This window comes from Cygnus olor, chromosome 25, assembly GCF_009769625.2.
Source record: "Cygnus olor isolate bCygOlo1 chromosome 25, bCygOlo1.pri.v2, whole genome shotgun sequence".
Classification (NCBI taxonomy): Eukaryota; Metazoa; Chordata; class Aves; order Anseriformes; family Anatidae; genus Cygnus; species Cygnus olor.
In genome coordinates, this window is record NC_049193.1 from 324,685 (window position 1) to 351,254 (window position 26,570).

The window sequence follows — 26,570 nt, forward strand, 5'->3', positions numbered from 1 at the left end:
TCGTTTTGGTTAGGAAAAAAAAAAGAAACTATTTAAAAAATTAATTTGAAAACACATTATTGTTTTTACAGGGATTTCTGTTGTCAGTGCACAGCCTCAACTCCCTAATGAAAACAAAAGATGTTTGACTATAGGGTATATCAGCCTTAAGTACTGCTAAGACTTACATATTATGATTTATTTGTTCTAAGCATATATTAATATGCTCTTCCCAAACTGGTCTCAGACAAAACAGAGGTAGTCATTAGCGCTTTGCTTTGCTGTAAGGAATGGATGTAGCGTTGTATCTCTCTAGAGAGAATTCTTAATTAAAAAAAAAAAAAAAAAAAACTCCTTCTCCAAGGTAGTTAATGCATTAATGAGTCTAATTTTTGCACAGATGTTTCTCGGTGTTTGCAGGTTTTCTGTGTATTTTTATATTACAAAGGAGCTGGCTCCTGCGATAGCTCATAGCCTGACAAGCAAATAGATAATCAAGAAGACAAATGGCTTCTTTTGTGAGCCGCAGCTCTTGTATTAATTTTCATTTTCTTTCTCATAGAAAGTATCGAAAATACTGTTCAGGACGAAATAACATTCCAGTTGTAACTTACAAAAAAAAAAAAAAAAAAGACTATTGTGAGCAGGGGGATCCGCAGGAGGAGGAAAGCCTCCACACCAGCTGAAGAAAATAATTATTTTCGATACTCGCCTATAAAAAAATTACTTTGTTTACAGAATTCCTCCCCTCCCCCTCTCTTCAATCAGGACCGTAATATTCCCCTGCATTATTCAGAAATAAAGGCAGGGTTTGAAATATTTGAAGACAGAGTGTGTTTACGTGCTGTTCTTTTATTTGTAGTAAGTCACGACCACCTTGCAAATAAAGTGCCCACAAAAATAGCCCTTCCCCCACCTCAAACAAAGGACCGTTATATTTGTCTTTCTATTGAAATTTTAATCCTTTAAAATAATATTAATGTGGTGACATGATTCAGATATGTTACATGTTCAGACGTAGAAGAAAGAATTTATGGATATATTTTTGGTTGACTATCACATTTTCAGAGAGAGTAACTGCAAACCTTTGAAGTTTCTCTCCTTTTTTTTTTTCTTCTCCAAAGAGGATAGCAAGGCATGTATTTTATTGCAATGCCTGAGGTTGAGATGTGTTTGTTTATTTATTTATTACTGTTAGATTTTATTTTACTGTTTCTCTCTTTGATCTGCTGTGGATGTAAATACGGTGTTATTTTCGAGATAGTGAAGAGATCGAAGAGATCGTTCTTAAAAAAAAAAAAAAAAAAAAAAAAAAAAGCATATGGTTCCAGGAATGCAGGGTCTATAGAAAGAAGCAAATCAAAGCTGGAAAGTATGAATAGAATAGAAGGGGAGAAGATTTCTATAGGACCTAAAAGTTCACAGCCATTATAAGCAGACAGAAGCCAAGAAAAATGCGAGAATTATACAGAAAATCATTAATCACTTCTTTTCTTTAAATACTTATCCTTTTCCCATTGTTATTCAACAGCAAATCTCCGCAGACCGTCTGTTGGGAAAAAAGCACCCGGAGTCCTACAAGAATCTTCAGGGGAAATAATAATAATAATAATAAAATCTGGATCGTAAAGGTGAAAGCTTTATATCTGGTGGAGGAAAGCAAAACCAAAACCCCCAAGCTACCCCCTCCCCCAGAACTCTCACTTTGGAAGAAACCACCCAAACCATGAGGGCCGTCTCTGGGGCGTTGGAAAAAGGATGTGGGAGCGAACCAGGTAACAGAGCTGCTCTCTTGGCATGCATTTCTGATCGTTTTATTGCCTCGTCTCACGAGAAAGTTCGGGAAAAAAAAAGGTTAAAAAAAACGGTCAGAAAGAAAAACAACACGTGAATGCTTGTGCGGGGTTTTCCTTCTGTTTTCTCATTTCATTTTGACCGATGTGAGAGAGGGGAGCAAGCAGAGAAAATTTGCAGGCGGGCTCCTTGTAGCGAGAGGATTTTTCTCCTCGATGTTGGGCTGTGCGTGTTTCGGGCTGCGGCGTCGTGTCCCCCCTTTGGGGTTTGGGGAGATGCCCCCTTTTTTCCTCGCCCCCCCCTCCCTCCCGAACAAGACCTCTCTGGGCACGGGCCGCTTTGGGAGGGCTTTGCGGAACGTCCCAGAGGAGCCGGGGCTACGCAGAGCACCGGGGGCGCGTTCTCGTCCCGGGGGTGGGGGGGTCCCGGGGCGGCCCGGGAGTGTCGGCGCCACGGGGGTGCTGCTGCTCCGCGGGTGCTGCCCCGGCCCGCGCGGTGCGGGGGTGCGGCGGCGAAGGAGGGAGTGAAAATCGGGGAGGCAAAAGCCAGCTCTTGCCAGCGCCGATCGGGGGAGAGGGTTCACGCAGAGGACACGTTTTCTAGGCGATTAGCTGTGTATTATAGCCAGGGACTGACCTCGCAAACCCCTTGACCTCTCCGAGGCTGGACATTGTGCGGGGCAACCTCCCCAGCCCGGAGCGGCCGGGGCGCAGCAAAACCCCGCGTGTGCGGAGCTCGCCGGCCCCGACCGGCCCCGCAGCGCCCCGGGCGCCCCCGGCCTCTGGGCGAGCCCCGCCGGGAGCAGGCGGCGAGCGAACGAGTGCAGGAAGGGCTCGGGGGTGCTGTGCTGCTGCTTATCGCGGTAGAAGCGTCGTCGTTCCGAGCCCAGGCCCAAAGGCAAAGCTTTCCCTTATTTCTCGCGACTTCACTTCAAAGGGCTGAAAGCCCTCGGCGTTTGCTTGTTTGTCTGCTTCTTTGTAAGAGAGGAAGAGAGAAGGAGAGGGGGGGAAAGGCCTTTGGGAAGCTGGGGTGGGGCTGTAGTTTGGCTTTGCACAGCTGACTGTTTGTTGTTTGCTTTACAAAAATAATTTGGGGGAAAAGAAACATGAAATCAAAGCCGAGGCACCCCCTAACCCGCCGCGGACAGTTTCCTCGTCCGGCGTCGCATCTCGCGTCTCATTTTCAGAAATTCCTTTGTTTCCGAGCGTCCCCGCTTCCCCCCCCCCCCCCCCCCCCCGCCACTGCCCCCAGCGCTCCCGAGGCCGGGATGCGGAACCCCTTTGTTTTCTCTTGGTCCCCAAACCGGACAAAAACGGGTCCTGCGGGAGAGCGAAATCATGTATTGCAGCCCCTACGGCCCACCGAGATGCAGTTATCGGAGACAAGGGAAACCGAGGAAACCATCACAAAGAGGGACGCGCGCAGGAAAGCGGGGCCGCTCCTGCCCAGGTGCGGCATGGGGCTCTTTAAAACGGCTGCGCTCGGAGAGCCGTGCCGGGGGTTCTCAGCCCCTCTGACAGATTTATGATGCGCAATAAGAACGGCGTGTTTAAATCTGTAAATCAATCTCGCTTTCTCACTATATAAACGTTCATTTTATCTTTAGAAAGAAAACGGCTTTGATCACGGCACCTCGGAGGGTGAAGCCGCTGTTTATGGCCGAGTTTCCGACCCTTTGAACTGGGGGCTTTAAAAAACGAATGGGTGATTCCTTTGCGTGAAACAAACACAAAAATGCTAGAGGAGGTGCGGAGGGGGGTATTTGCCCCGTTTGCTGCCTTGGCTGGGTCTGTTGTGTTGTTGTGAGGTTTATTATTTATTTTTTTTAACCGGATTCCAGTCGTAGGGACGCTTCATTTTATGACTAAAGGGGAGAAGAAAAAAAAAGTGATTGCGTGAAGCTGAAGTTGCGGCTTCTGAATCGACCTGAAGTTCCCATATAAACCTCCTGTTCCCCAAGAGTTTCCTCCCTCGTGGGACCCCTCCATGTCCCTTTAATCGGATTTTTTCCCCGTTCCTCCCATACTTTGAGCCAAACGCTATCTCCCTACAACCTCTTCCACTCGATAAAATCGATTAAGAAATAATCGAGGGCTTTTGAAAACGAAGCGCTGCCTCGCTCACTGCTTTGCAGCGGGGGAGAACCAAGGCTCTCGTCCCCTTCTCCCCACGGTCGGCTTAACTGGTGAAAACCCGCTTTTAGGCTTTTAAATTAATTTCCACGTTTAATACGAGTTCCCTTCAAGCTTCATCCGTCCTGCGAAGAGGGAGGGAGCACGGCAGCTCCCAGTACAGCTGCCCCGCCGGGGGCTGCCGGGGCGCGTGAGGGGCTGCGGCGAGGGCTCTGCCCCCCTCCTGGGGAACCCGGGCGGCGGGGACACAGTGCAGGGCCCCCACTGTCCCGCTGCTGCCCTCCCCCGGGAGGCGGCCCCGGGGCTGCTTCCCGTGGCCGCGCAGAGCCGCCGGGGCCGCGCGTTGGCCCCGCACCGAGCAGCCGGCCGGTGCCAGGGCTCCGCGGCTGCTCGGCGGCTGCTCCCGGCGGCTGCCTTTGTTGCTCAGGCTTTTTCAGGATCTTGTAGCTGGCAGCTCTCTTCAGAGTCACAATTTGATTTTTTTCTTTTTTTTTTTTTTTTCAAATGCTGGCCAAACAATAACAGCAGCAGGGAGAAAAGGCCTGGCAGTGAGGCGGAGGAAATTGTGAGCTCTTTAAAACATGGTACCAGGAGCATAAATATTCTCAGCTGTTTTCGACTCCAAAACAGTTGTGCTATTCAGCACAAGAGTAGTAAAACTCTCGGTGTTGGGAAAAAAGAAAAGGAAAGGAAACAGAAAAAGCACGGTGTTGCTTAGCTGAGCTACGGTCCAGCAAGCCAGGAAAGGTTTAGAGAAGTGTTCAAATGCTCTCAACTTCAGGCAGGAGACAAGAGAGGGAAATAAACCTAAACCGGAGACCTTTACTAGGGAAGCGGATGAGAGTCGATTGCCGCGTGCCCCACACATCACATGCTCGCGCGGCTGTGCCAGGCAGCCGTGCAACAGCCGTGGACAGGGGAGATGTCTGGAGCTCTAGGAAAGCTTCGCTCAGTTCGAAACTTAGTTAAAAAAATACTGTTCCGGTGGAAGGTCACAGTGGTCCTTTGAGTATGAAACTGAAAGACCCCCTTCCCCCTTCCCTATCACGTGATTCATTAAATAATTAATGCAGAGGTTGCAGAATAGATATGTATTCGTCAGGAAAATCGCAGACATGGTCTCCTTGTGTCTGACGTGAAATTCAACTGTCCTTTAAAAAACAAGCCTATAGCTGAGGGGAAAAAAAAGAGAGAGAAAGAGAGGGGGAGAGAGAGAGAGAGAGAAAGGGGGAGAGGAGGAGAGAGGGAGAGAGGGAGAGGGAGAGGAGTCTGCAATAAAACAATTCTCAGGAACCACGAAGCCACGCCGAGGGCTGGATTATTGTAAGTAGCAGGGGCTTCCCAATTCCTAGCGTGTCTATATGTCCATGTAAATTTATTGTTTGTTATTAATGTTATTGTCGTAAAATGTGACAAATAGCCGTCTTCATTTCCTCCCATTTCTCTTCACATGGTGGTATGTGTGTTTATACCCATCGAGGCATTTCATTGATATTTTTAGGAATATTCCTCTCTCTCTCTCCCTCTCCCTCTCTCTCTCCTCACAACCTTTTTTCTCCCTTTCTTGATTTATTACAATAAACATGTCAGCAGCAGTGCGGCTGCCATTGTGTGTGTGTTTGTGAGAGAGTTGTGTTGTTTATAGTGGTGTCCAAGATAAATCATTTCTCGAGTGAAAATGATGTGCAAGCGATATTTTAGAGCGAGGATCTCTCTCTACCCCACTCCCTGGAGTTGATTATTTCAGACGATTTACAGTAATAGATCAGCAGCTAATATGAAAGCTCTGTAGCTGGGGGTCTTAAATTACAGCATCTGTGATTACCAATTAAGGAAAGATTTGTATAAATTTGGTAAACCGGGAACGCCTCATTGGCATATAAACCTAGTAAAAGAGCACGACCTTAATATAAAAATTACAGTGCGGAGTCTTGCGTTGCAGCATCCTTTTATCAACGATAACTCATTTTCTTCCCACTTTCTCCCAGTTTCTTCCTCCCGTCCCCGGCAGAAGGGTTTCCTGGCTGGAAACAGGCACAGGTTGCTTTAGCAAAGCAAGGCAACTTCTGGAGGTGTCCCACTTTAAATCAAACACAGAAATAGGGCTTAAAAGGCGAAAATGAAATTGCGTCGGGAAGCCCGAAGGTAGCTGCTTCCAAGAGAGACACAAACGTGGTCTCAGGCAGGAGAGGGAGTTGGCCCGGGGACCCGGCACAATGGGGCTGCGGCAAGCGGGGCGCTGCCGGGGGATCGCCTCGGGTCCTTCCAGCCACCCACCGCTGATAGCAACAGAAAGGGGAACCGACTCGTTGCGGGTAGTTCGTTGCTCTTTTACAGCAGGCGGATAACTGTGCGTGGCTTTCGAGAGCTCTGATCTCGCTAAGGCTGTGACGGTGATGGATGAAGAAATAGAGAATAATGTTCTTACGATGAAAGCTGGAGAAGGTGCTCCAAGGAATGCTTTATATTTAGGAATCCAAACCTGTTATCTACCTCAGTAAAAGCACAGCTCCAAGGAGTAATAGCAGTAGAAATAAGCTTAAATGGTAGCAGAACCTGGCTGGCAGCTGTTACCTTTTTAACGATTGCTATGCAAAGCATAGCTGGACTGTAACAGGGAAATTCCTTTTAAGCCACTGAGTTACGGTAGCGAAGTTGAAGCCGTGGGGATACGGTGCGTGTCCCAAACCGGGGGCACTACTACCTGCCTTAATGTCAGCGCGAGGAACGCAACCTCAGCGGAAAGTGGGATGTCAGGAGCCACGCACTGCCCTCCCTTCCCATCTCCGGACTGGACCAAATTGGTCCTAACCGGGAGTGTTGAAAGGGAAGGAGGAAGTGAGAGATCGCGTTTTTAAATATTTTACAAGCTCCAACATGCGAGGAGTCAATAAAACTGACAACAGGAGCAAAGATTAAATGTTCACACCGGATTCTCAGATGAGAATTCACCGCTTTCCCCCCCCGCTTCCCTTCCCTTCCCTTTCCTCCTCCCTGCTCACCAGCCAAGTCTAGCACCACACGAGTGGGGTTATTTAACTGTCTGCTAGTGTAAACCTTTATGTAGCAAAATTAGAGCAACTCAGCGACTTTCATTAAATATTAAAGGAGATCCAGGGACGGTGACTGAGCCAGAAATGCAGCATCATTCTCTGTCACGCTCCGTATTAGTTTAAATTGTCGGCTTCAAATGGATGCAGACATCCTTCCCCCCCGGATCCCCCCCCCTTATTTTAGTCGGTGACATTTTGGTTTGGTTTGTTGCCTTTTTTTTTTTTTTGTCTTTTTCTATTTGTTTGTTTCCTGGAGGCTTGGGATGTTGAGCGTGAGAAATTGGCACCTCGCGGGGGGCGGCTGCGGGCTCGGAGCGGGGGAACCACCCGCAGCCCCCGCCCTGGGCGGCCGCCCCGTCTAAATCAATACCGGGGCTTTATTGAGCCCCGATCCGGCCGCCATTGTGCGAGTGTCGCCCTTCAATAATCAGACGTCAGGAGATGGGGCGGCCGGGTGCTGCCATGTGGCTCTGGCAGAACCCGTGGTGGGGACAAGCCGCCTCCCTGGCCCGGGAGGACAGCCCCAGATCCTAAATCGGGCCTCAAAGGCCGCAGACCCTGAATAAGAGCCTCAGACCCTGATTAATAGACGCAGAGCCGGGATAGGATCCCGGGCGCTCAGTGAAAAGCCCCAGACCCGGATCAGGAGCCCCAGAAGAGCAGACCAAGACAGGGACGGGACCCCGAACCCGGGAGAAAAGCCTCAAACCTTGCAGGGCACCCCAGACCCAGGGAATACCCAAGCCCAGGAGGGGAGCCCAGATCTAGGATGGGATCCGAGCTGGGCGGGTGGAAAGCAGAGCTCTAATAGCCCTACCCGTCCCGGGCCGGGGGTTGTAGGTGGGAGCTGGGGTGTTTGGGTGGTGCAAAACAGCCCTTGGCCAGGGATCGGGACTGGGACGACACCCCACGGCTCAGGGCTCCCCGCTGCTCCCTGCACCCATGCCAGCCCCAGCCTCCTCCGCCAAAAGAAATTTCTCCCCGCCGCCTTTAGCGGAGGCCCAAGGGAAAGGGCAGCGGGGTGCCCCCTCTCAGCACCGCCTCTCGCCGCCCAGCAGCTGCCCTGCTGGAAGCTTCCACAGGCCCACAACCACAGCGAGCAAATCGTTCCTTACCACTGTTTCTTTATTAAGTTGTTGAAAGCGAGTTTTATAGAAAGTAGCTGTTGGGCGTTATAGTTACAAATGGTAGAAATAATATTCAAGAGACGGGAGGAGATAATAAGCTATTTCAAGTAGCTCAACCAAGGGCTGTTTCATTAATTTCTGTGCAATATGCTTTCCTCCTTGCCTGTCATCTCTTCAGAAGTTCCTGGTCTATCAGCGCTGCGAATCCGTGTTTCTCACATCTCATCCCCAAAGAAACCTCCCTCCCTTCCCTCTCGGCCAGACATACCCCATCTTTTCCCAGAGAGGAAGCTGTTAACGTTGTAAATATGAGTCAACATCACCTTAATTCATAATTTATGGCAGGCGGTAGGAGAGAGTTATTTAAGATCAAAGCCTTGCGGAGGGCGAGAGCTGCACGGCAGTAAGCGGAGCAGAGCAGAGCAATAGCGGAGCGCAGCACAGAAACCTGCGGGGCGGGCGCGGAGCGGCGGCGGGGGCGCGCGGCGCCTTCTCGCGGGGGGTGAGGGCAGCGGCGGCCCGGCACCGGCGGCGGGGGGTCCCGGGCCGCTTCTCTGCGCGGATGCCGCTGCTGAAGCCAAGCGTCGCAGGGCAGCGCAGAACCGGCATCAGCCGAAATCCAGCTGCGACGCAGGCCCGAGAAACCGCGGAAGAGGTCGCGGAGCTGATGCCAATTATGCTTCATTTTAATACGTAAAAAGGGAGGCGAGCACGCTTCACGGGCAGACAAGACAGTAGGGAAAATCTGCTCGCTTTTCACTGAAATAGGCAAAAGTCTGGAAACTGTGATGGTTTCCTTTGAAGTTTTCTCTCTCACACACTTTGGCGGGAGGAGGGAGAAAAGAAAGGGGGGGAACGAAAGAAGTAAAAGGCAATAAACACTTTTCAACACTTCACCGTGTGTAACCGACCCATTTGAAAAGGAAGGCTATAAATCAGAGGCGATGGTGGAGATTTGACTCTTTTTTTTTTTTTTTAGCATGAGATATGAGGGTAGGGGTTAAGAAGAAATTCCCTCTCGTTGCTATTTTGTCTCCTTTTGATGTCCGACTCAATGCGAAATATATCAGTGCTTTATTGGCAGCGGTATCTAGAGGTCAGGAGAGAAGCCTGAAAACCTTCGGGTCAAATTCTCTCCGAGCACGTCCCGGTGAGATCAGTAGGGGATGGCAGACCGCAGCCTCTCGGCTTGTGGGGACGGGGAAAGGGACCGGCCGCCCGCCCCAGCTCCCGCTCCCGCCGCCCCGGGGCGCCGGCAGCACCGCAGCGCTCGGAGCCTGCGGGCCCCGCCACCTGCCTCGGGTCCGGGCTCCGGCCGCTCGCCTCTGCCCGGCTCGGGTGGGGGGTTCCGTGGGGAGGGTTTGACCCCCCCACCCCCCGCACCCCCCGGCTTCGGAGCCGACGCCGCTCAATGTCACGCTTCCCCCTTCCACCAGCAGCCCGATCCGTATTTCCTCTCCCCGGGCAGAGTCGAGTCTAAAAATAACCTCCAGGGTCTGTTTTGTTGCTGCTGTTACCTCTCCCTCTGAGGTGCAAACGCGAGAGTCAACAATATTACCTGGCAAAGGGCAAGGCTTAAAGGCGGGGTATTTACCCGGGTGCTAATGGGAAGGGTTGGGGGGAGAAAAGAAAAAAGAGAGAGAGAAGAGAAGAGAAGAGAAGAGAAGGGAAGGGAAGAGAAGAGAAAAGAAGAGAAGAATAGAGAAGAGAAGAGAAGAGGAGAAGAGAAGAGAAGAGAAGAGAAGAGAAGAGAAGAGAAGGGAAGAGAAGAGAAGGGAAGAGAAAAGAATAGGGAAGAATAGAGAAGAGAAGAGAAGAGAAGAGAAGAGAAGAGAAGAGAAGAGAATAGAGAGAAAGAGAAGAGAATAGAATAGATAGAAAGATAAGAGAAGAGAGAAGAGAAGAGAAGAGAAGAGAAGAGAAGAGAAGAGAAGAGAACAGACGAGACGAGAAGAGAAAAGACGAGAAGACAATATAAGAGAATAGAAGAGAAGAGAGAAGAGAAAAGAGAGGAGAAGAGAAGAGAGAGAAGAGAAGAGAAGAGAAGAGAAGAGAAGAGAAGAGGGAGGGGAAGGGAAGGGAAGGGAAGGGAAGGGAAGGGAAGGGAAGGGACGAGACGAGGGAGGGGAAGGGAAGGGAAGGGAAGGGAAGGAAGGGAAGGGAAGGGAAGGGAAGGGAAGGGAAGAGAGGGAAGGGAAGGGAAGGGAAGGGAAGGGAAGGGAAGGGAAGGGAAGGGAAGGGGCAGGAAGGGAAGGGGCAGGAAGGGAAGGGAAGGGAAGGGAAGGGAAGGGAAGGGAAGGGAAGGGAAGGGAAGGGAAGGGAAGGGAAGGGAAGGGAAGGGAGAAAGAGAGAGAAAGAGAGAGAGAGAGAGAAAGAAAGAAAGGAAGAAAGAAAGGAAGAAAGAAAGGAAGAAAGAAAAGAAAAGAAATAAAGAAAGAAAGAAAAAGAAAGAAAGAAAGAAAGAGAAAGAAAGAAAGAAAGAAAAGACTCGATGGGCTTTGCGTAACTTTTACCCTCCCCCTTCTCTTTCTTTCTTCCTTTCTTCCTTTCTTCCTTTCTTCCTTTCTTCCTTTCTTTCCTTTCTTTCCTTTCTTTCCTTTCTATTCTTCATTCGTTTCTTCCCCTTCCCGGGACGAGACATATGGAATCAATTTTGAATCGTGACATTGAAGGCTGGCCAATTCCTACTGGCTCTAAAAACCAGAATCCATTTGGTTCCCTTCTCTCCAGCACCCCTTGTCACTCAGTATTATAACAGTCTTGCAACATTTTAAGTCTTTATAAAGAGAAACAGCTTTCCAGATAGATACCACGGATTCGTGAGTGGGGGAGGTTTGGGGGCTTTTTTTTTTTTTTTTTTTTTTTTTTTAAGGGGAATGTGAGCGCAAACTGCCCCTCCCGACACCCCCATTTCATTCCCCTCCGCTCGGTATCTCTGCAAAGGGGCCGTATCCTTGCAATACTTCAAGCTGTTTTGGAAGAGTTTCTGGTTTTCTCCACGTCAAGTCAGTTCCGTTTGAATCGAGCGAGTCCAAAAAAATCAAAGCTTCTTTGGAGAAAAAAAAAAATCGCGTCCGAGCAAGCTGTCAGCAAGATCCACCGGGGTGCAATAAAGTAGTTTCTTTTCTTCACAATTTGGCTGCTTCAGTTGTGAATTCGCACCACCCTGATCCGGCTTCGCTACTTCTTCTTGATGTCCTGGGTTGGACAGTAACGCAGGTAAGAAGTTAAAAAAATGAATAAAAGAATGATGCAGCTCTGCCTTTCCTACCTTCTCAGCTCCGACGCTGTGAGATATAATTAATTGCTCCGAAGGCTTTGACAGGCTTCTCCACCGGCCATCATGAGCTATAGCCGACTTTCTCCTGGTAACAAATTAAGACTGATGCCTCGGGAGCAGGACTGGGGAAGCTGAAGCTGAGCAAAAATTATCTCGCACGGTCCATAACCGAGACCGGCCACAAACTGTTTCTTTCCAAGTGCGTGTTTACCCGTGAAGTTTGTCCGGGACACATTTGTTAAAATTTTAGCACCTCCCTCGTTTGAAAAAGAAACTACAAAAGCCCATTGGAAAAGCAGGGTGTTAAGCTGAAGAATGTATGTGATGGTGATTTATGGCCCCACAGAGGTTTTTGTTTACTTGAAGCAGACCCTAATTACAACGGCTTCTAAAAAATAAAATAAATAAATAAATAAATAAAAAATCCCAAGCTCTGTGTATGTCCATAGTGGGGTTTCCCTCCCCAGGTCTGGTTGTAGGGGCCAGATGTGACCACCAAACGTCTGGTTAGTTGAGCTGCTCGTCCTTTTAGCCGTCCAGTGCATTTGACCGAAATGGGTAAGACTCAAAACATTTGTCATAGAAGTGGTGGCAATTCGGGGAGTCCGACCTCCTCGCGGAGCCCGAAAATATCAGGCTTTTAAAAAGAGGCAAAGTTTGTTTTGGTCTGGGGAGAGAGGTGTCCTCGAAAATGTTTCATTTCGCTCAAATACAATTTCTGTGATTGAAAGGGAAACGCTCGGGAGGGCGAATTTTTGCGTGGGAATCTTGAGTGCGGACTTGCGCTGTTCGTTTCTGGCTCAAAAATCCTTCACCCCCCCCCCCCCCCCCCCACGCTCTTCCCCCACACCGTGAGCTCCCGATTTCATTTCAAGAGTGAGACAATAAAATCGGTTGCATGGGGAGGGAGGAGGGGAGGTGGAAGAGAGAGGGCGAAATCGAATTAAACGCGGAAAGTTTTCTAAATATATACGTGTGTGTGCTCTCTGTTCTCCTTTGGTTCCTTTCCATTTAGAACAAGATAATAACTCAGTCCCCTGGACAAGTTGGCAGTTCTAAAAATGTCCTCATACATTGTGAAACTGGAAAAGTTTTGACTCAGTGTCTAATATTTCCCGAGGCGAACTGGTATATTGGCAGAGAGCATGAGCTTGGATACACAAGCGTCTGTGTTTTTTTTTTTTTTTCCTTTCCCTGAAAATTGCTTTGCATTAAATTTCCTCAGCTTCAGAATTATCTTTACTCGCCTCCAGCTAAACTTGATTTTTTTTTTTTACCAAGCGCTTGATCTGTTGGCGAATGAAATCTGAGAAGAAACCGCAGGCTCTAAGTGGCTGTAATTTAATTGATTTTATCATAAATCATCAACTTCATGAAGAAGCAAAGTTTTCATTGAAGTAAATTGATATTAATGGACACTTTCTGAAATCTAGCTATATAGATCTGTATGTTGTTGGTGCTCCCACTTCTCCTCTTTTGGGACAGGAGATTTGGGTGGGGGAGTATTTTTCCACACTTCTATCTTTCTTTTCTCCCACTCTCCCTAAAAACGTGTTATTGCAGCGTGGGGGATCTGAGCCCTGGCGTGGCGAGGTGGGGGGGAGCTGGAAGCTCAGTTCCTCTTTGTGGCATTTTACAGCAAGGTCGAAATCCGGGAGCACCGAAACGAGGCTCTTCTGGGTGGATGAACATCGAGCAGCTGGGTTTCTTCGGGCTGTTCCCTTAACTAGGTTGTCCGCTCTGCCCAGGGGCTTGGGGGCGTCGGGATGTGATATTTCTGGAAAAAAACACGTGCGTTGCAGCGAGGTGCATCCCGGCTCGGGCAGACTTGCTCGCATCCGTGTTAAAAATAGAAATAGGATTTAAAACCTCTTCTTCCATCTGCCTGTCCTCTGCTGTGTTAAACATTGTTGTTCCCAAAGCTTTCCCTCCTAATTAAAAATTAACTAAGAACCCGGGAAAGAAGGGAGCCCTTTGATATGGTGATAAGTTTGACAGACCAAATACCCGTACCTTAAGAGAGGATTTTAGCAAAGGGCAGTGGCTCTGCTCTGTGCCAATTGGTGGCCGTCTGTGGGGCGATTGCAGAGATGTACACTGAGGGTAGAATGCGGGACTCGGTGGTATCCTTATGGTTCCCTACAGAAGATAAATATTCGGTGAAAACACCACAAAACAGAGAAATATAATTTATTAACAGCTCTTCTTTCTCCCTCTCCTGAGACTCCCCGCTCAAAAATTGTTAGTGTTTGTGAATTATCACTTGGAAGCAGGTAAAATGGAGCTTATTTCTTCTCCCAGGTTCCTTCTCCCCCATGCTCAGACCGTCTTCCAGCGACAGCCAGGTCCCGGATTCAGGCGAGTACCACTGCAAAAATAACCAAATTTCTTCTTTTTCTCAAAGAAGCAACCACGGTGGTAGCGTGGGTGCCTGGACCTCCTGGGAGGCGAAGGAAGGGCAGTGGGAGAAAAGTTTTGAATCCTCAAATCCTCATTCTTTCTTTCTTTCTTTTGCGGGGGGGGGGGGGGCAGCCTGGACGAGGGGCAAGGAGCCCGTCCCCAAGGCCTCCGGGCGCTGCCCCGCCGCCGGCAAGGCAGAGAAGCCCCCTCCGCTTCTCCTGTGCCCTAACCCCGGGTGTTTCCCCTCTGTCACCGTCGTCTTCGCCGTTTGGCTGGACGCCGAGGCTTTGGGAGCGGTGGTTGTTGCGGTCGCTTTCCTCGTTAGTGTTTGTTCGTCTCCTTCGCCTTCAGGACAAAAGATTAAAAGGGGGGCGGGGGTGTGTGTAGAATTAAAGAGAGCAAGCGAGAGAGAGAGAACGAGCAGCTGGAGCTCCCCAAACCCAGGCCAGTCCCAGCTGCGGCGGCAGGGAGCAAGGGGCATCGGCTGCCTGGGAAGTTTGGGAAATTTGCTGATGGGGGAATTCGTGCGACTGGAGGGGGAGCCGGTCATTTACCAATTCTGTATAAAATAGGGAAAAGGTTGACGTGTCCCAGTCACGTGAGCACATAATTCAAGCTATTATTTTGGCATTTGGAGTGGGGGTGGAGAAGAAAAGCGGGGATGGTGATTCCCAGCCCGCCTCCGGTGAGCCGCTCCCCAAACACCCATGTGCACCCGCTGGAACCGCAGCCTGCCTGCCTCGCTCATCCCAAACCCACCCCGTCCCGACCCCGTCCCGACCCCGCCTCAGGTTTTGGCGACGGGGCGGGAGAGGGGTGGTGCGGGGATGCGAGAGGCTGCGGGGGGCTGCGGGAGGCTGCGGGGCTGCCGGGGGTGCGGGGGTGCCGGGCACCCACCCCACAGCAGCCTGGGAGCGGCGCGGGGCAGGTCTTTGGTTTGTTTTGTTGTTTTTTGGAGACAATTCAAAAGCACTTCCGCTGAGCGATCGTTAACCTGGTGAGTTATTGCTCCTCTAAGCAAAGGTCATGGGGAGAAAAAGGTCTAATCTGTCAAGGAAAAAACACTGCTCACTCAGGTTCATTTTGATTTCTTATCCGGGCTGGCTTCTGTTTGGGGTTTCAGGAGGTCCTGGACCTTCCGTAACTCTCCCTTCCCTCGGGCTCTCTGGTTGAGGAACGGGAGCGAGGAAACCCAGACTCCTTTAGACCAAAAGGAAAAGGACCGAGGGAGGCTGAGCAGCCCCCGGGGAGGCGGTGGGTGCCGCGGGGGCCTCCACCCTGCCCCGGTGAGGGCCGAGCAGGGGCTGGGTGGGATCCGCACCGCCTCTGAGAGAGAAATCAATGCAAAGCAGATAGAGCAAAGCCTCCCAATCAAAACAAAGAACATCGGGGGAAAAACTCGCTCCATCCGTCGCTCTCCTGCCTTTACTCCAAGGGAATAAATTAAAAACAATGAAAAACAAACAGCTCCCCGCCCCCGGAGCCGTTATTTACGCCAAATCTTTTTTGTTTGTTTGTTTCTCTTTTCCCCTCCTCCCTCCTGCAACCACTCCAAATAAACCAAATTTTCCTCTTTTCTCCACCTCCTCACGGTCTGCCCACTTCTCCCGGGCCCGGCGTGGGAGGAACTTGCCGAGACTCAGATTTCGTTTGCTGAGTTCACAACACAGAAAGGGTGTTTTTTTTTTTTTTTTTTCCTCTTTACAAATTTCTGTGTGTACACTTCAGAGGGAACTGAAAAGCCCCAGTTAACCGGGGAAGGTTGTGATGTAAGTGGAATATTGCCAAAGCTGTGTATTAAAGTGTGCGCTCATGTAATAATAATACTAATAAAAATACAGCTATGGGCCGCCGACTAGAGAAGGTCACGAGCATCCGCGGGTGATTTATGGACTCGGGGATGTTGTCACAAGCAGAGTAGGGGTGTGAGGGGAACATTTTTATTTAAGATTAATAACATCAACATACAGAACGGAAACGGGATTATTAAAGCGACTGAATGTTTCCCAAAACGAAAATATTTTTAAATGAGATTGCTTTTTCTTTCTTCCCTTCTTTTCCCTCTCTGAGTCCTTCCTGCGAACGTGGTGGCGGTAAATCTCGGTGAGGCTTTAAAAACGTTACGGCTTGATATCGTTAATTCTGATACCAAATCTCTGCTGTGCGAGCGGTGTCCTCGGACACCATAAAGCATTCCCCCCCCCCCCCCTTCGTGGCGATCCTCCGACCAAACTGGAGTGCAGGCCCCCCTCTCCAGTGCAGTGGAGAACAGGCCCCCCGGCCCCCTTCCTAAACCCCAGTCCTTCAGGAAAGCGGCCTCGTGCTTTCCCCGATGTTTTCCTGTCCTTGGACTCGGAGCTAATTCACCGCCTGTGCTTAATCCCGAGCCCCCCGGCCCCGCCGCCTCCTGGACCCTCCCGGCCCCGCCGCCAGTTTCGCCAGCGCGGCCCCCGGCGGCCGGTCCCGCGGGGGCGGCGGGGGAGCGGGGGCAGCCAGGCGGCCGCATCAGGGTTTTACGGCAATAAACCTCAAAAGCCCCGTGCCCCCCCCCCCCCCCCCCCCCCGGCGCAACTCGGGTACGAACGCGCGGCGAGCGGTGCGCTCCCTGGAAATGCCGTGGAGGCTCGGATGAGAAGTAACCTCCGAGGGGAAATGCTGGGCTTTTGTTAGTAGAGCCTGTCTTCTCCCCCATTCCCACCCAACATTTCTCTGTATGATGAATTCCCTTTGCATTCCCTTGTCCACGCTTTTCTGACCGAAGTTTCATACTTTTTTCTTCCCCCCCTTCAGTTCTTCTCCTTTCTCAAAGTCCACCACAGCCTCGTATTTGCTGGACCGGACATCCGAGAATTGGTGAGTTTTGCTGAATATCCTACCTGGTCCCTCTCCCTCTGTCCGTCTCTCTGCATCAGCCTTGGAAGCCATTCCTGCTGCAGTCACCCAGCGTGACCCCCCCCACCTGCACGGAGCACGGTGCCCTGGATTTCAGTATTTTCATTTTGCTACTTCCTTGTCTTTAAACTTTGTGATTTATGGCCGTAACTTTGAGGGAGTGTTTTAAATGGAAGATATTTCCTGTACTCCCTTTGAAGGGAAAGCCAGTCAGATTGCAACATTTGCTGCTAATTTTGTGCGAGGAAGTTACATTTTAAAGAAAAATAAGCTGCAACCAAAGCAAAGATGGTAATACACAGCGAGCCTAAAAACTCTTTAGAAGAACTCAACACATAGACGTGCAACGACCTCCTTAATTTTTTTTCGGCTGCCAGTTAAGCTTAAAACAAAATTTTGCACTTCAGAGGAGTTACTTGCAGAACCCGAGATACTTCTGATTGCCTAGGTACCATAATAAGTCAGTGGACACCCATATTCAGAAACCTACAGAGTACTTCACCTACAGAGAAGTCTTTAAAAAGAGTCCGCGACAGTTTTTCCTCTCTCCTTCCCTGGAGTTTCAGCGCCGGGGGCTCCAAAATATGAACTAACTTGTAGCAGAGGATTTATTTTGGAGCAGTTTATAAAAAGTCACACGGGGATAAAAAATCGCAATAGGGATGTCCCCGGTCGAAACTCTCACTTCAGGGATCTGAACGTTGCAGTCAGAACAATAGCTGGAAACACCGTAGTCCTTGGGATAAGACTTTATCCATCACTTAGAAAACCGTGGCTGTCCAGCTCAGAGTTAAGTCCTCTCAAAACTCAAATGTTTGCTTGGACACCCTTCTTTCCCCTTTCCAGAGTCACTCGCCTAAGGTGAAAAAAAAAAAAAAAAGGCGATGCAGCCCCCCAGCCGGGGCATGCCTTCCCCGCGAAGTCCACAGAGCCCTTCTGGTCACTCCTTGTCTTGTTGCTAAACGTAAATCCCCCCCCGTCAGCACTTAGCCGAAGGAGCGAGCGCCAGAATTAAAGGAGGGAAGATAATTGCGATGGGCAACAAAAGTAGCACTTAAAAAAAAAAAGTGCAGACACCTAAATTCTTTGCCCTGCCTTCCTCCCACTCGCCAGCCCCTCCTCGTCACGGACGCTCCCCAGAACGCAGCTCGGCGCGTTTCTGGGAGCGGAGGAAGGCGTGCACCTCGGGCCGCACGGCGGCACCCCGAGCGGCACCAGCGGCTGCCCCAGCCCCCGGCCTCAGCGTTCGCGTCCCCCCGGTGCTCGCGCCCCGACCCCCCCGAGCCCGGCTCCCCCCCGCGGGGCCGGGAGCCGCCCGCAGGCAGCGGCCGGGACGCGAACTCCGCGCGAGTTCCGCGGGCCCCCCCCGGCTCCCCCCGCGCCCCGGAGAGGCTGCGGGGCCGCCCCCAGCCCCCCCGCCCCCAGCCCCCAGCCCCCCCGGCTCTGGGCCGCCCCGGGGGGGCCCTCTCGCCGCCGAAGGGCCGCGGAGGGGCAGCGGCGGCTGTTGAAAGCGCCGCGACTGCAGCCGGCAACGGGGGGGGGACACACCATGACTATGTTGAAACGGTTTATTAGCATAAATTGACACCTAATTGTTAAACACGTGAATCAAAGGCAAGCTTTGCTATCTTTCTGTCTAGGCCTCTGTCCACCACGTCTGCAATTAGCATAATTTTTCACTAGTGACGCTGTTTGGGAGGCTCGTTGGCTTTGCCCAGCAATCCAGCCCAAATCTTTATTTTTAAATATCCCCTCCGCTTTATTTCCCCCTCGCCCCCCGCCCTCCCCGTAGCCTGGATTCTTTTCGTTATTATTTTAATCCTAGCCAAGCATTGCATAGTTAAAAGGGGGGGGGTTGTGTTCAGCTTTTCTTTCTTTTTTTTTTTTTTTTTTTTCCCTTCTCCTTTCCCTTCTTCCCCTTTGCTGTGGTAAAGCAGAGGCCATTGTTATCAGTGAGCAGAGCGTACCAGTCTATAGGGCAACTAGAATCTCAGGGTTTGTCCATTCAAAGCTCTCAGTTTTTCTGCACATCTTGGAAGCTGGAAAGCATCTTGATTTTTTTTTCTTCCCAAACGGAGACAGAGACAATTTGAGCTGCCGTAACCGAAAGCTCCACTGGCTGAGCCCCCTCCCCCCTGTTTTGGCTTTTTTTTTAATACATTTATACATACATATGCTGGATTTTTTCCTCTCGTGTACTCCTTTAACGTTTTTAAAGGAAGGGGGTCATTCCTTGCTTATTGATTGCGTGGATGCTGGATGTGAAAATATATTATGTCTGCCTGTGCTTTGCTCGTCAGAGACTAAGGTAAGCCGGACTCAAATAGGCTATCACTTTGTGAATGGCGGAGTATATGTCCCAATGATTTATGACCATATGACTCCAATCTCGGTTCAAGAAGAGTTCACAAGCTTTAAGCTTCCTTCCACGCAGAGGCTCTTTTGCAGCCCTCATCCAGGGCCCTTTTCCCCTGCTTTACAACTGGGGAGTTCTGCTTGGGGTGAAGCTCGGTTGTGGGGGAGGGAAGAGGGAAATTTTAGGAATGTGTCTCTATTTTCCAGGCATATGCACCGCAAAGCAGTCGCTGGGATCTGAGGTCTTTCTCAGCAGCCGACTTATTGTTAAGGGCATGTGTAGGATATTTATTATCGATAATAATTGAGATTAAACCCGGGGCTAGTCCTGTTTTCACCGGCTCCGGGCAATATTCCTTAGGAGGGGCGGGGGGAGGGGAAAGGCGCTGCTCTTCTTCATAAACAGAGCCAGGTCGGGAATTTAGGATTTCCAACATGGAGGGAACGGTTTTACGAGGAAGACGTCCGCCTTAGAGTTCTTCTACCTTCTTCCCCCGGGCGCTGGATTTCCCCTCGCCCGCAGCCCTCTCCCCTCGCACCTTTCCCCTCCCCGATTTTATTTCCGTGCCCCCGAAGCTTCGCCCCCAAAAGTTCCTGGCGAGGAGTTGCGGTTAAACGTTACGGCTGGCAGAGCGAAACTTGGAGCGCGAGGAGACCCCGGCAAGGACCCTGCCCGGCTTTAATTGGAACAGGAGATAATCGAATATTTATTATTCTGCCTGAGATTTTTTTTTAAACAATTCCTTGGAGTAAATAATTAGGATTGCGGCCGTCCTCGGCAAAGATAAATGAGCGGCATTTGTGAGGCGCTGAGAGATGAGGTACAAAGCAAATCTCTGGAAGCCACAAGCGAGAGAGCTTTTGGGCGAAGGGGATTGTAAATTTATTTTATGGCCTTTTTTTTTCCTAAAAAAAAAAAACTGTTATTTTTAGCTGCTTTCGCTGAACCTCTTCACTCGGTTCTCTTTTCAGTTGGTTTTTATTTTTATTTTTATTTTTTTTTTTAAGAAACCTATGCCAGACAGGAAGGCCTTGGAGAAATTCCCACCTCTGCCCTTCTAGACATATTCAGCTAACCTATTCATAATAACGGCGCTGCTGTTTGTTAATTAATTCACAGCTTCTCAGCTAGGGTACTGGAGTATACTTTTTAATAAGACTTATTTATCATGGTGCGGGAACCAGAGGAGAATAACTCCCAGCAAAGATATAATTCTCCCTATAGACAATAATACATCTCGGTGGAAGATACAATACAGATTTGGGAATGCATAAAGGGTTTAATCAGTGTAAAAAGCAAACCAGTCCCTTCGTGGACACTGTCTGAGGCTGTGTTAGAAGTATACGGAGGTTTCGTCTGCCATGGCAGAGGAACACAGCAGTCAGGGAAGGGAAGAGAAGGGAACGGAAAAAAAGATGTTATTTATTGTTGAGCTGTGGCTCCTGTTAAACCCCAGTACTCAGAAATATCACATTAGATTCTATCTCCGCAGAGTTTATTTTATTTTATTTTATTTTATTTTATTTTATTTTATTTTAGAGAATGAAAGAGCCCAGATAGAATTAAATATACAATAGATACAATTAAATATACAATGGATATCAATTTCAAAACAAAATGTTTAGTGGCTCCTTGCAAACTCTGAGCTGCAGAGAGAAGTCACTGCCTTTTTAAAAGATGTTAGCTACACATCAGATTATTTTCAGTAATAATAGTTTTCATATTTCTGAGGGTATTTCTACTCTGTCTGCATTGTAGAGAAAGTTTATGTTAAGAAAGAAAGAAGGAAAGAAAGAAAGAAAAAGAAAGAAAGATATAGAAATACAGAAAGAAATAAATAAAGAAAAAAAAGGAGGTAAGAAATAAATAAAGGAAGAAAGAAAGGAAGAAAGAAAGAAAGAAAGGAAGGAACAAAGAAAGAAAGAAAGAAAAAGAAAGAAAGAAAAGAAGGAAAAGGACAGAAAGAAAAGAGAAAGGTTTCATTTTGTAATTTGAGGTTTTGAATTGGTTTTTTAGACTTCTAGGGCTTGGACTTGGGGAGAGAGGAATGATGTAAAATCAACGGGCTACAAAGTTAGGAGCAAATGGTCTGGTGACACGTTTGTTTTCTAAGGGGAAAAAAAAAAAGGCAATTAAACTGCTTTTGGAATTACATCTTGGCAACAATAGTTCCAGATTCAAGAGCAATGAGTATGAAGCACTGCAGGCAACAAAAGGGTATGTTTTCTAAATACAACCTGTGCTGCCAAAGAAAGAGAGAGAGAGACCAACAAACAGGCTGAAGGAAGCACATTCTTGAATTCATGCCCCTGCTTAAATCTGCTTAAAATATTTGCCCCGGATTCCAAAGACATTGTGAGTCTCTGTGTAAACAGCAAATTGAGCCAACTGTGTCAGGACACTTTTACCTGGATAAAACATATCAACTATTGGCTGTTTTCAGTTTTAGAACAAATATACCAGAGAGTGGCCTTACAATAAACTTAGCATAGTGTTCTGACTCTAAAACATCCTGCTGTTTTTTATGTCTGCGAATGGCTGATTTGAATAGGTCAGGGATAAGAAGGCACGAATCTCATTCCTCTCATGCTTGTAGCTAGCAATTATCTGTTCCATATTCTTGTATTTACGTTAATGTGCACAACTGCACATGGATCTGCATGTGTACCTCCCCTCAATGGGTATATGTGTGTATTCCTATGTGTATATATAGAGAGATGAGAGATAAATATAGATGTAAATAGACGTAAATAGATGTAACCACATGTACTTACTGAGCATGTGCGTAGTTATACAACCTCGTTGTTATGCTCTGAGAAAAAAAGGGGCAAACAAACAACAACCAGGAAAACTACCCCCAAAAATCAGCTCAACACTTTTGCACTAAAACATCTGATGAGCTTTCTTAGGCTGCACACAGGACAAAATCTGCTCAAAGCATCTGTTCACCCTGTTCTGCAGGACCCTATTCATGTCATGTGCCTTTCAGGCCCCAAGATGGATTCATAGGCTGGGTACTATTATTGTGTGTTTTCTCCTAACCTTTCAGGTCAGCTTCCAATAGACAGCTGGAAACGGCCTGTCACGTGGCCTTGGGGTGCCAATGTTCTGCCATAGGGGTGTCAAGACCCTGGTAGCTGGAAAAATCATTTTGGGGAATCCCAGAGATGCAGAAGACAACATACTACGACAGCTCCACGCTCTTTGGGGGCTACTCCTATGGGAGCACCAACGGGTTCGGCTACGAGGGTCCGCAGCAGCCCTTCCAGCCAGGCTCTCATGTGGAGAGCGACTATCAGAGGTCTGCCTGCTCCCTCCAGTCCCTTGGCAACACAACCCCTCACGCAAAAAGTAAAGACCTGAATGGGAGCTGCATGCGTCCAAGTTTGCCCCAGGAGCACCATCCACCTCCAACTGTCTCACCGCCCCCAAACCCTGCCACCAACAGCACCAGTAGCAACAGCAATAACCAGTCAGGGAGCAGTAAAAGTGCCCCCAGCAAAGCCAACCTCAGTGCAAACGCCAGTCTCACCAAGCAGATTTTCCCCTGGATGAAAGAATCGAGGCAAAACTCCAAACAGAAAAACACTTCCCCTAGCACAGGTACACTGTTCTGCTCTTGTAACCATCCATTTTCCTAACTTGCGAGGTAACAGAGCCACTATCCGGATGGGTCTTTTTTGGAGGAAGGATGGGGGGGAAGGATCCAGAGAGGATCCAGGTGCTGGGCATGATCCCAAGGCCACCAGCCACACACACCGGCTGGGCCAAGCAGCCTTGGCCCATCCTGCCGTGCTGACCGAACCCTTGGTTGCTTCTGAACATAACCAGGGCACCTCGGGGAAGTGCAGCCAGGCGGCTGTACACAGCCAAAGTCTGGCCGTGCAGATGCAGACACCCAGAAATGTGCACCCCCGATCAATCTAGAGATGAGAAAGCCGAGTGCTTGTTTTCTTCCTTCCTCTCTGCCTCCAGACACAGCAGTAAACACGGTGCTCTCTGACTGTGTGCGCCTGTAGGGAGCATATGCATAAATACAAGGATATTTCTGCATGCATACACACATGCATCTCTAATGCAATCGCAGATAAAAAAATCAGTACAGAAATAGCACTGTTGTGACAAATGCATTCACATAAGCTCTGCAGCATGCACTTCACTACATTAGTATCGTTTATCTATTATATACATGCTTATATTACAAAAACATAGGTACAAATGCAATTTGGTGTTTAACAATGTGCGAGTAAATATTTCTGTTACACAAATACGAGCTGCACACAAGATGTGTATGTGTATTAACACCTTGGCAAACAAAGTACCTCCCAACACTGACCCATGTTAATATTAATTGGCTTTGCAGTGAGTGCCCCCCTGCCAAATATTATTTTCTCAAAATTATCTGTTGAAAATAATCGACTCCTAAATAAATGGCCCTGGAATCCTTTTCTACATGACATGATCAAATTTTCATAAACCAGGGGCAGCTTTGGAGAACAGAACTCTTAATAAATGACATGATTATGGAGTGCAGGCTAATGCAAGGGGGTGAGGGAAGGGGGGGGGGGTCGAACTCTTGTGCCTGTTCCAGGATTTATTAAGAAACGATGCATTCAATTTCTGCATGTAAGTAATTATCTTTTATTTCATTTCGCGGCCAGCAGAAACCTGCAGTGGCGAGAAAAGCCCTCCAGGCTCCTCGGCCTCCAAGAGAGCCCGCACAGCCTACACCAGTGCTCAGCTGGTGGAGCTGGAGAAGGAATTCCACTTCAACCGCTACCTGTGCAGGCCCCGCCGTGTGGAGATGGCCAACCTGTTGAACCTCAGTGAGAGGCAGATCAAGATCTGGTTCCAGAACAGGAGGATGAAGTATAAGAAAGATCAGAAGTCAAAAGGCATGGGGTCTTCTTCTGGAGGGCCTTCTCCCACCAGCAGCCCGCCCCAGCCCATGCAATCCTCCGCCGGATTTATGAATGCCTTGCACACCATGAGCAGTAACTACGATGCCCCCTCACCGCCTTCCTTCAATAAGCCCCACCAAAATGCCTATGCCATGCCAACTAACTACCAAAACCCCATCAAAGGCTGCCCCTCCCAACAGAAGTACACCAACACAGCCCCTGAGTACGACCCCCACGTGTTACAAGGGAATGGGGTGGCCTACGGGACTCCCAGTATGCAGGGAAGTCCCGTCTATGTTGGAGGTAACTATGTGGATTCTATGCCCACCTCTGGCCCATCCCTTTATGGCCTCAATCACCTGCCACATCCCCAGGCAGCCAGCATGGACTACAGCGGGCCTCCGCAGATGCCTCCGAGCCAGCACCACGGACCGTGCGAGACCCACCCCACCTACACAGACCTTTCCACACACCACGCATCTTCTCAGGGCAGAATCCAGGAGGCGCCCAAGCTGACCCACCTGTGATAGGGAGCAGGGACAGGCTCGAGCCGACTGGATGGGACCCCGACATGGGACAGAGAGGAGGGGAAGAGGGCAGGACTGGCTTCAGAAGCATTTGTGTTGAGCTATTTATTGCTTTTCTTTCATTGATGGTTTTTTTCTTTCGTTCTTAGGTTTTTGTGCTTGCTGTTATTATTTCTGGGTTCCATTAGGCACAATTTCCAACCATTTCAGTATTTACTGCCAAAAGCAGCTTTCTCTCTGAAGAGACATACCTCCTGTGGGTCAACACAAATGCTTCTGAAGCTGTTTTTGGGTAGATTTGTGGGAATCTAGCAGATTTTTTAGCAGCAACATCCTTAATTTTCAAACAAACTACAGATTACCACTGGTAATTCTTGGACAGTGGACAGCAGAATAGTCAGCCAGCCAAATCTTAAACAGTTGGTGTCTCTGCATCTACAGAAACATGCACACCTGTCTATATAGGCAATCAAAAGAGATTCCCAAGAAAACTACCCTCCTCTTCAACTTCTTCTCTAGAAAAACGTTGTGCTTTCCTTTCCAGCCTTCAGAGGAAGGGCATCCTTTTTTGATGAATAACTTCCCACCAATCCCCACATAAACTGCAAATATACACACCTGCCAATGTGTAGAATTCACACTCTTCCCCTCTTACCCCACCTCCCCTCTCAAAAATAATTAAAAAAATAGAATAAGAAAGGTCTAAGAATTGAAAAAGGTTCAGGAAACAAGTTTCTGAAATGCCTAAAAGCCCAACCACACTAATAGCAGCCCAAAGAGAGGAAGGAAGAGTTGACAGGTCTGAATATTTTTCCACCTTTGCCACTGATGCTGTGAAGTTTCCATTTTTCCATTCGGTGACACCGTTGGTTGACTTTTTTTTTTTCTTTTCTTTTCTTTTTTTTTTTGGGGGGGGGAGCAGGGGGATTTTCCTTAGGGTTTATTAACAGAAAAGCAATCTTAAGACTTAGAAGTCCTATGCTTCTTTCCTCCTCTTTTCCTGACCTTATGTGAAAACAGGGTATATTTGAACAAATGGAATGTCCTCCAATCGAAGCAGAAGTGAATGGATCTCTAGTATTTGCTAATGCTTTCTTGTCTGGACATCTTTGTTGCACTTAGAGTTTACATATAATGGGTATAAAAACAACTTTGAAGGGTGTCCGTCCAACTCAGTCGAGATGTCCTTCAATAGGTGTGTGTTCTGGTGAACATTCATATATATTTATTGGTTATAGCCAGTTTAAAATATTTTCCTTTTTGTATTATTTATCCCCAATATTATGTATTTATATGAGGAAAAAAAAAGAATCAAATTGTACTTTTTTAGTATTTACTTGTTATAAAGGACATTGTGTTTCCTTGTCATTGTACAACAAGCTTATTTTAGTTATTGTAATTTAGAAGGACCAGTAGTTTTATGTTACCTTCGTACTTATGAATAATGTAATTAGTTCTACTGGAGGCATGAGAGCAGAACCAGCCTGTAATTGTATAGTCCCGGTTAGAAGAGCTAGAGCTGACCCCTCCCTCCCACCTCGCCCTCCTCTCCGGAGTTCTTTCTTTGTTCTTACAGTAGTTATTTTATTTCCTTGCTTAAGGGTTGTCTGTTGAACAATTCTTGAATAAACTTTCTGTTATCAATTTTATCTCGTCCTATCAGTCGGATTTAAAAGCAGAGAAAGAGAAAGAGAAAGAGGAAAGAAGGAGAAGGAGAAAGAGAAAGAGGAAAGAAGGAGAAGGAGAAGAACGGGAAGGAGAAGAGGGAGAGGGGGAAGGAAGAGGAGCGAGCGAAGTCCCGGAGGGGCCGGGGCCGCTCCCGCTCCCGCCGCCCCGGGCCTGCTCCCGCCCGCGGCCACAAAGGGGTCACGTGGCGCGGGGCCGCGCCGCCATTGGGCCGCCGCGAGCACAAAGGCGGGCGGCGCACAAAGGGCGCGGGCCGCGCGCGGGGAGCTCCGCGGCGCCGAGGCGCTGCGCGGGCACGGCCGCGGGCACGCGCCCTCCCCGAGGCGCTCCCTCGGAGCGGGGAGGCGGGGGGGGGCCGGGGCGAGCCCCGCGGCTCCGGGGGGGGCGAGAGGCTCCGCTCCCGCGGCTGGCAGGGGGCAGGCGGAGGTGTAGATGCTGCCGGG

At 49.0% G+C, this 26,570-nt stretch overlaps 1 protein-coding gene and 1 long non-coding RNA gene across 6 annotated transcripts; one reads left to right on the forward strand and one right to left on the reverse strand.

Annotated features, from left to right (window-relative positions):
- The first annotated feature begins 1,624 nt into the window (after nucleotides 1-1,624).
- On the forward strand, nucleotides 1,625-26,073 carry HOXB3 (homeobox B3). 5 transcript variants are annotated; one of them, XM_040536424.1, is made up of 4 exons: nucleotides 13,884-14,762; nucleotides 16,556-16,618; nucleotides 22,063-22,616; nucleotides 23,675-26,073. In XM_040536424.1, exons 3-4 carry the CDS (start codon nucleotides 22,181-22,183, stop codon nucleotides 24,439-24,441), a joined length of 1,203 nt encoding a protein of 400 aa, XP_040392358.1. In that variant the 5' UTR covers nucleotides 13,884-14,762; nucleotides 16,556-16,618; nucleotides 22,063-22,180; the 3' UTR covers nucleotides 24,442-26,073. The 5 variants fall into 5 exon arrangements, with proteins under 5 accessions (XP_040392360.1, XP_040392362.1, XP_040392358.1 ...); XM_040536426.1 differs by lacking the exons at nucleotides 13,884-14,762; nucleotides 16,556-16,618 and adding an exon at nucleotides 1,625-1,754; XM_040536428.1 differs by lacking the exons at nucleotides 13,884-14,762; nucleotides 16,556-16,618 and adding an exon at nucleotides 4,266-5,228.
- LOC121059563 lies at nucleotides 10,654-16,773 on the reverse strand. The gene is made up of 3 exons (XR_005814578.1): nucleotides 16,642-16,773; nucleotides 13,379-13,504; nucleotides 10,654-13,142 (listed from the first exon to the last, which is right to left on the reverse strand). It is a non-coding gene; the product is annotated as an uncharacterized LOC121059563 (long non-coding RNA).
- Nucleotides 26,074-26,570: the final 497 nt, after the last annotated feature.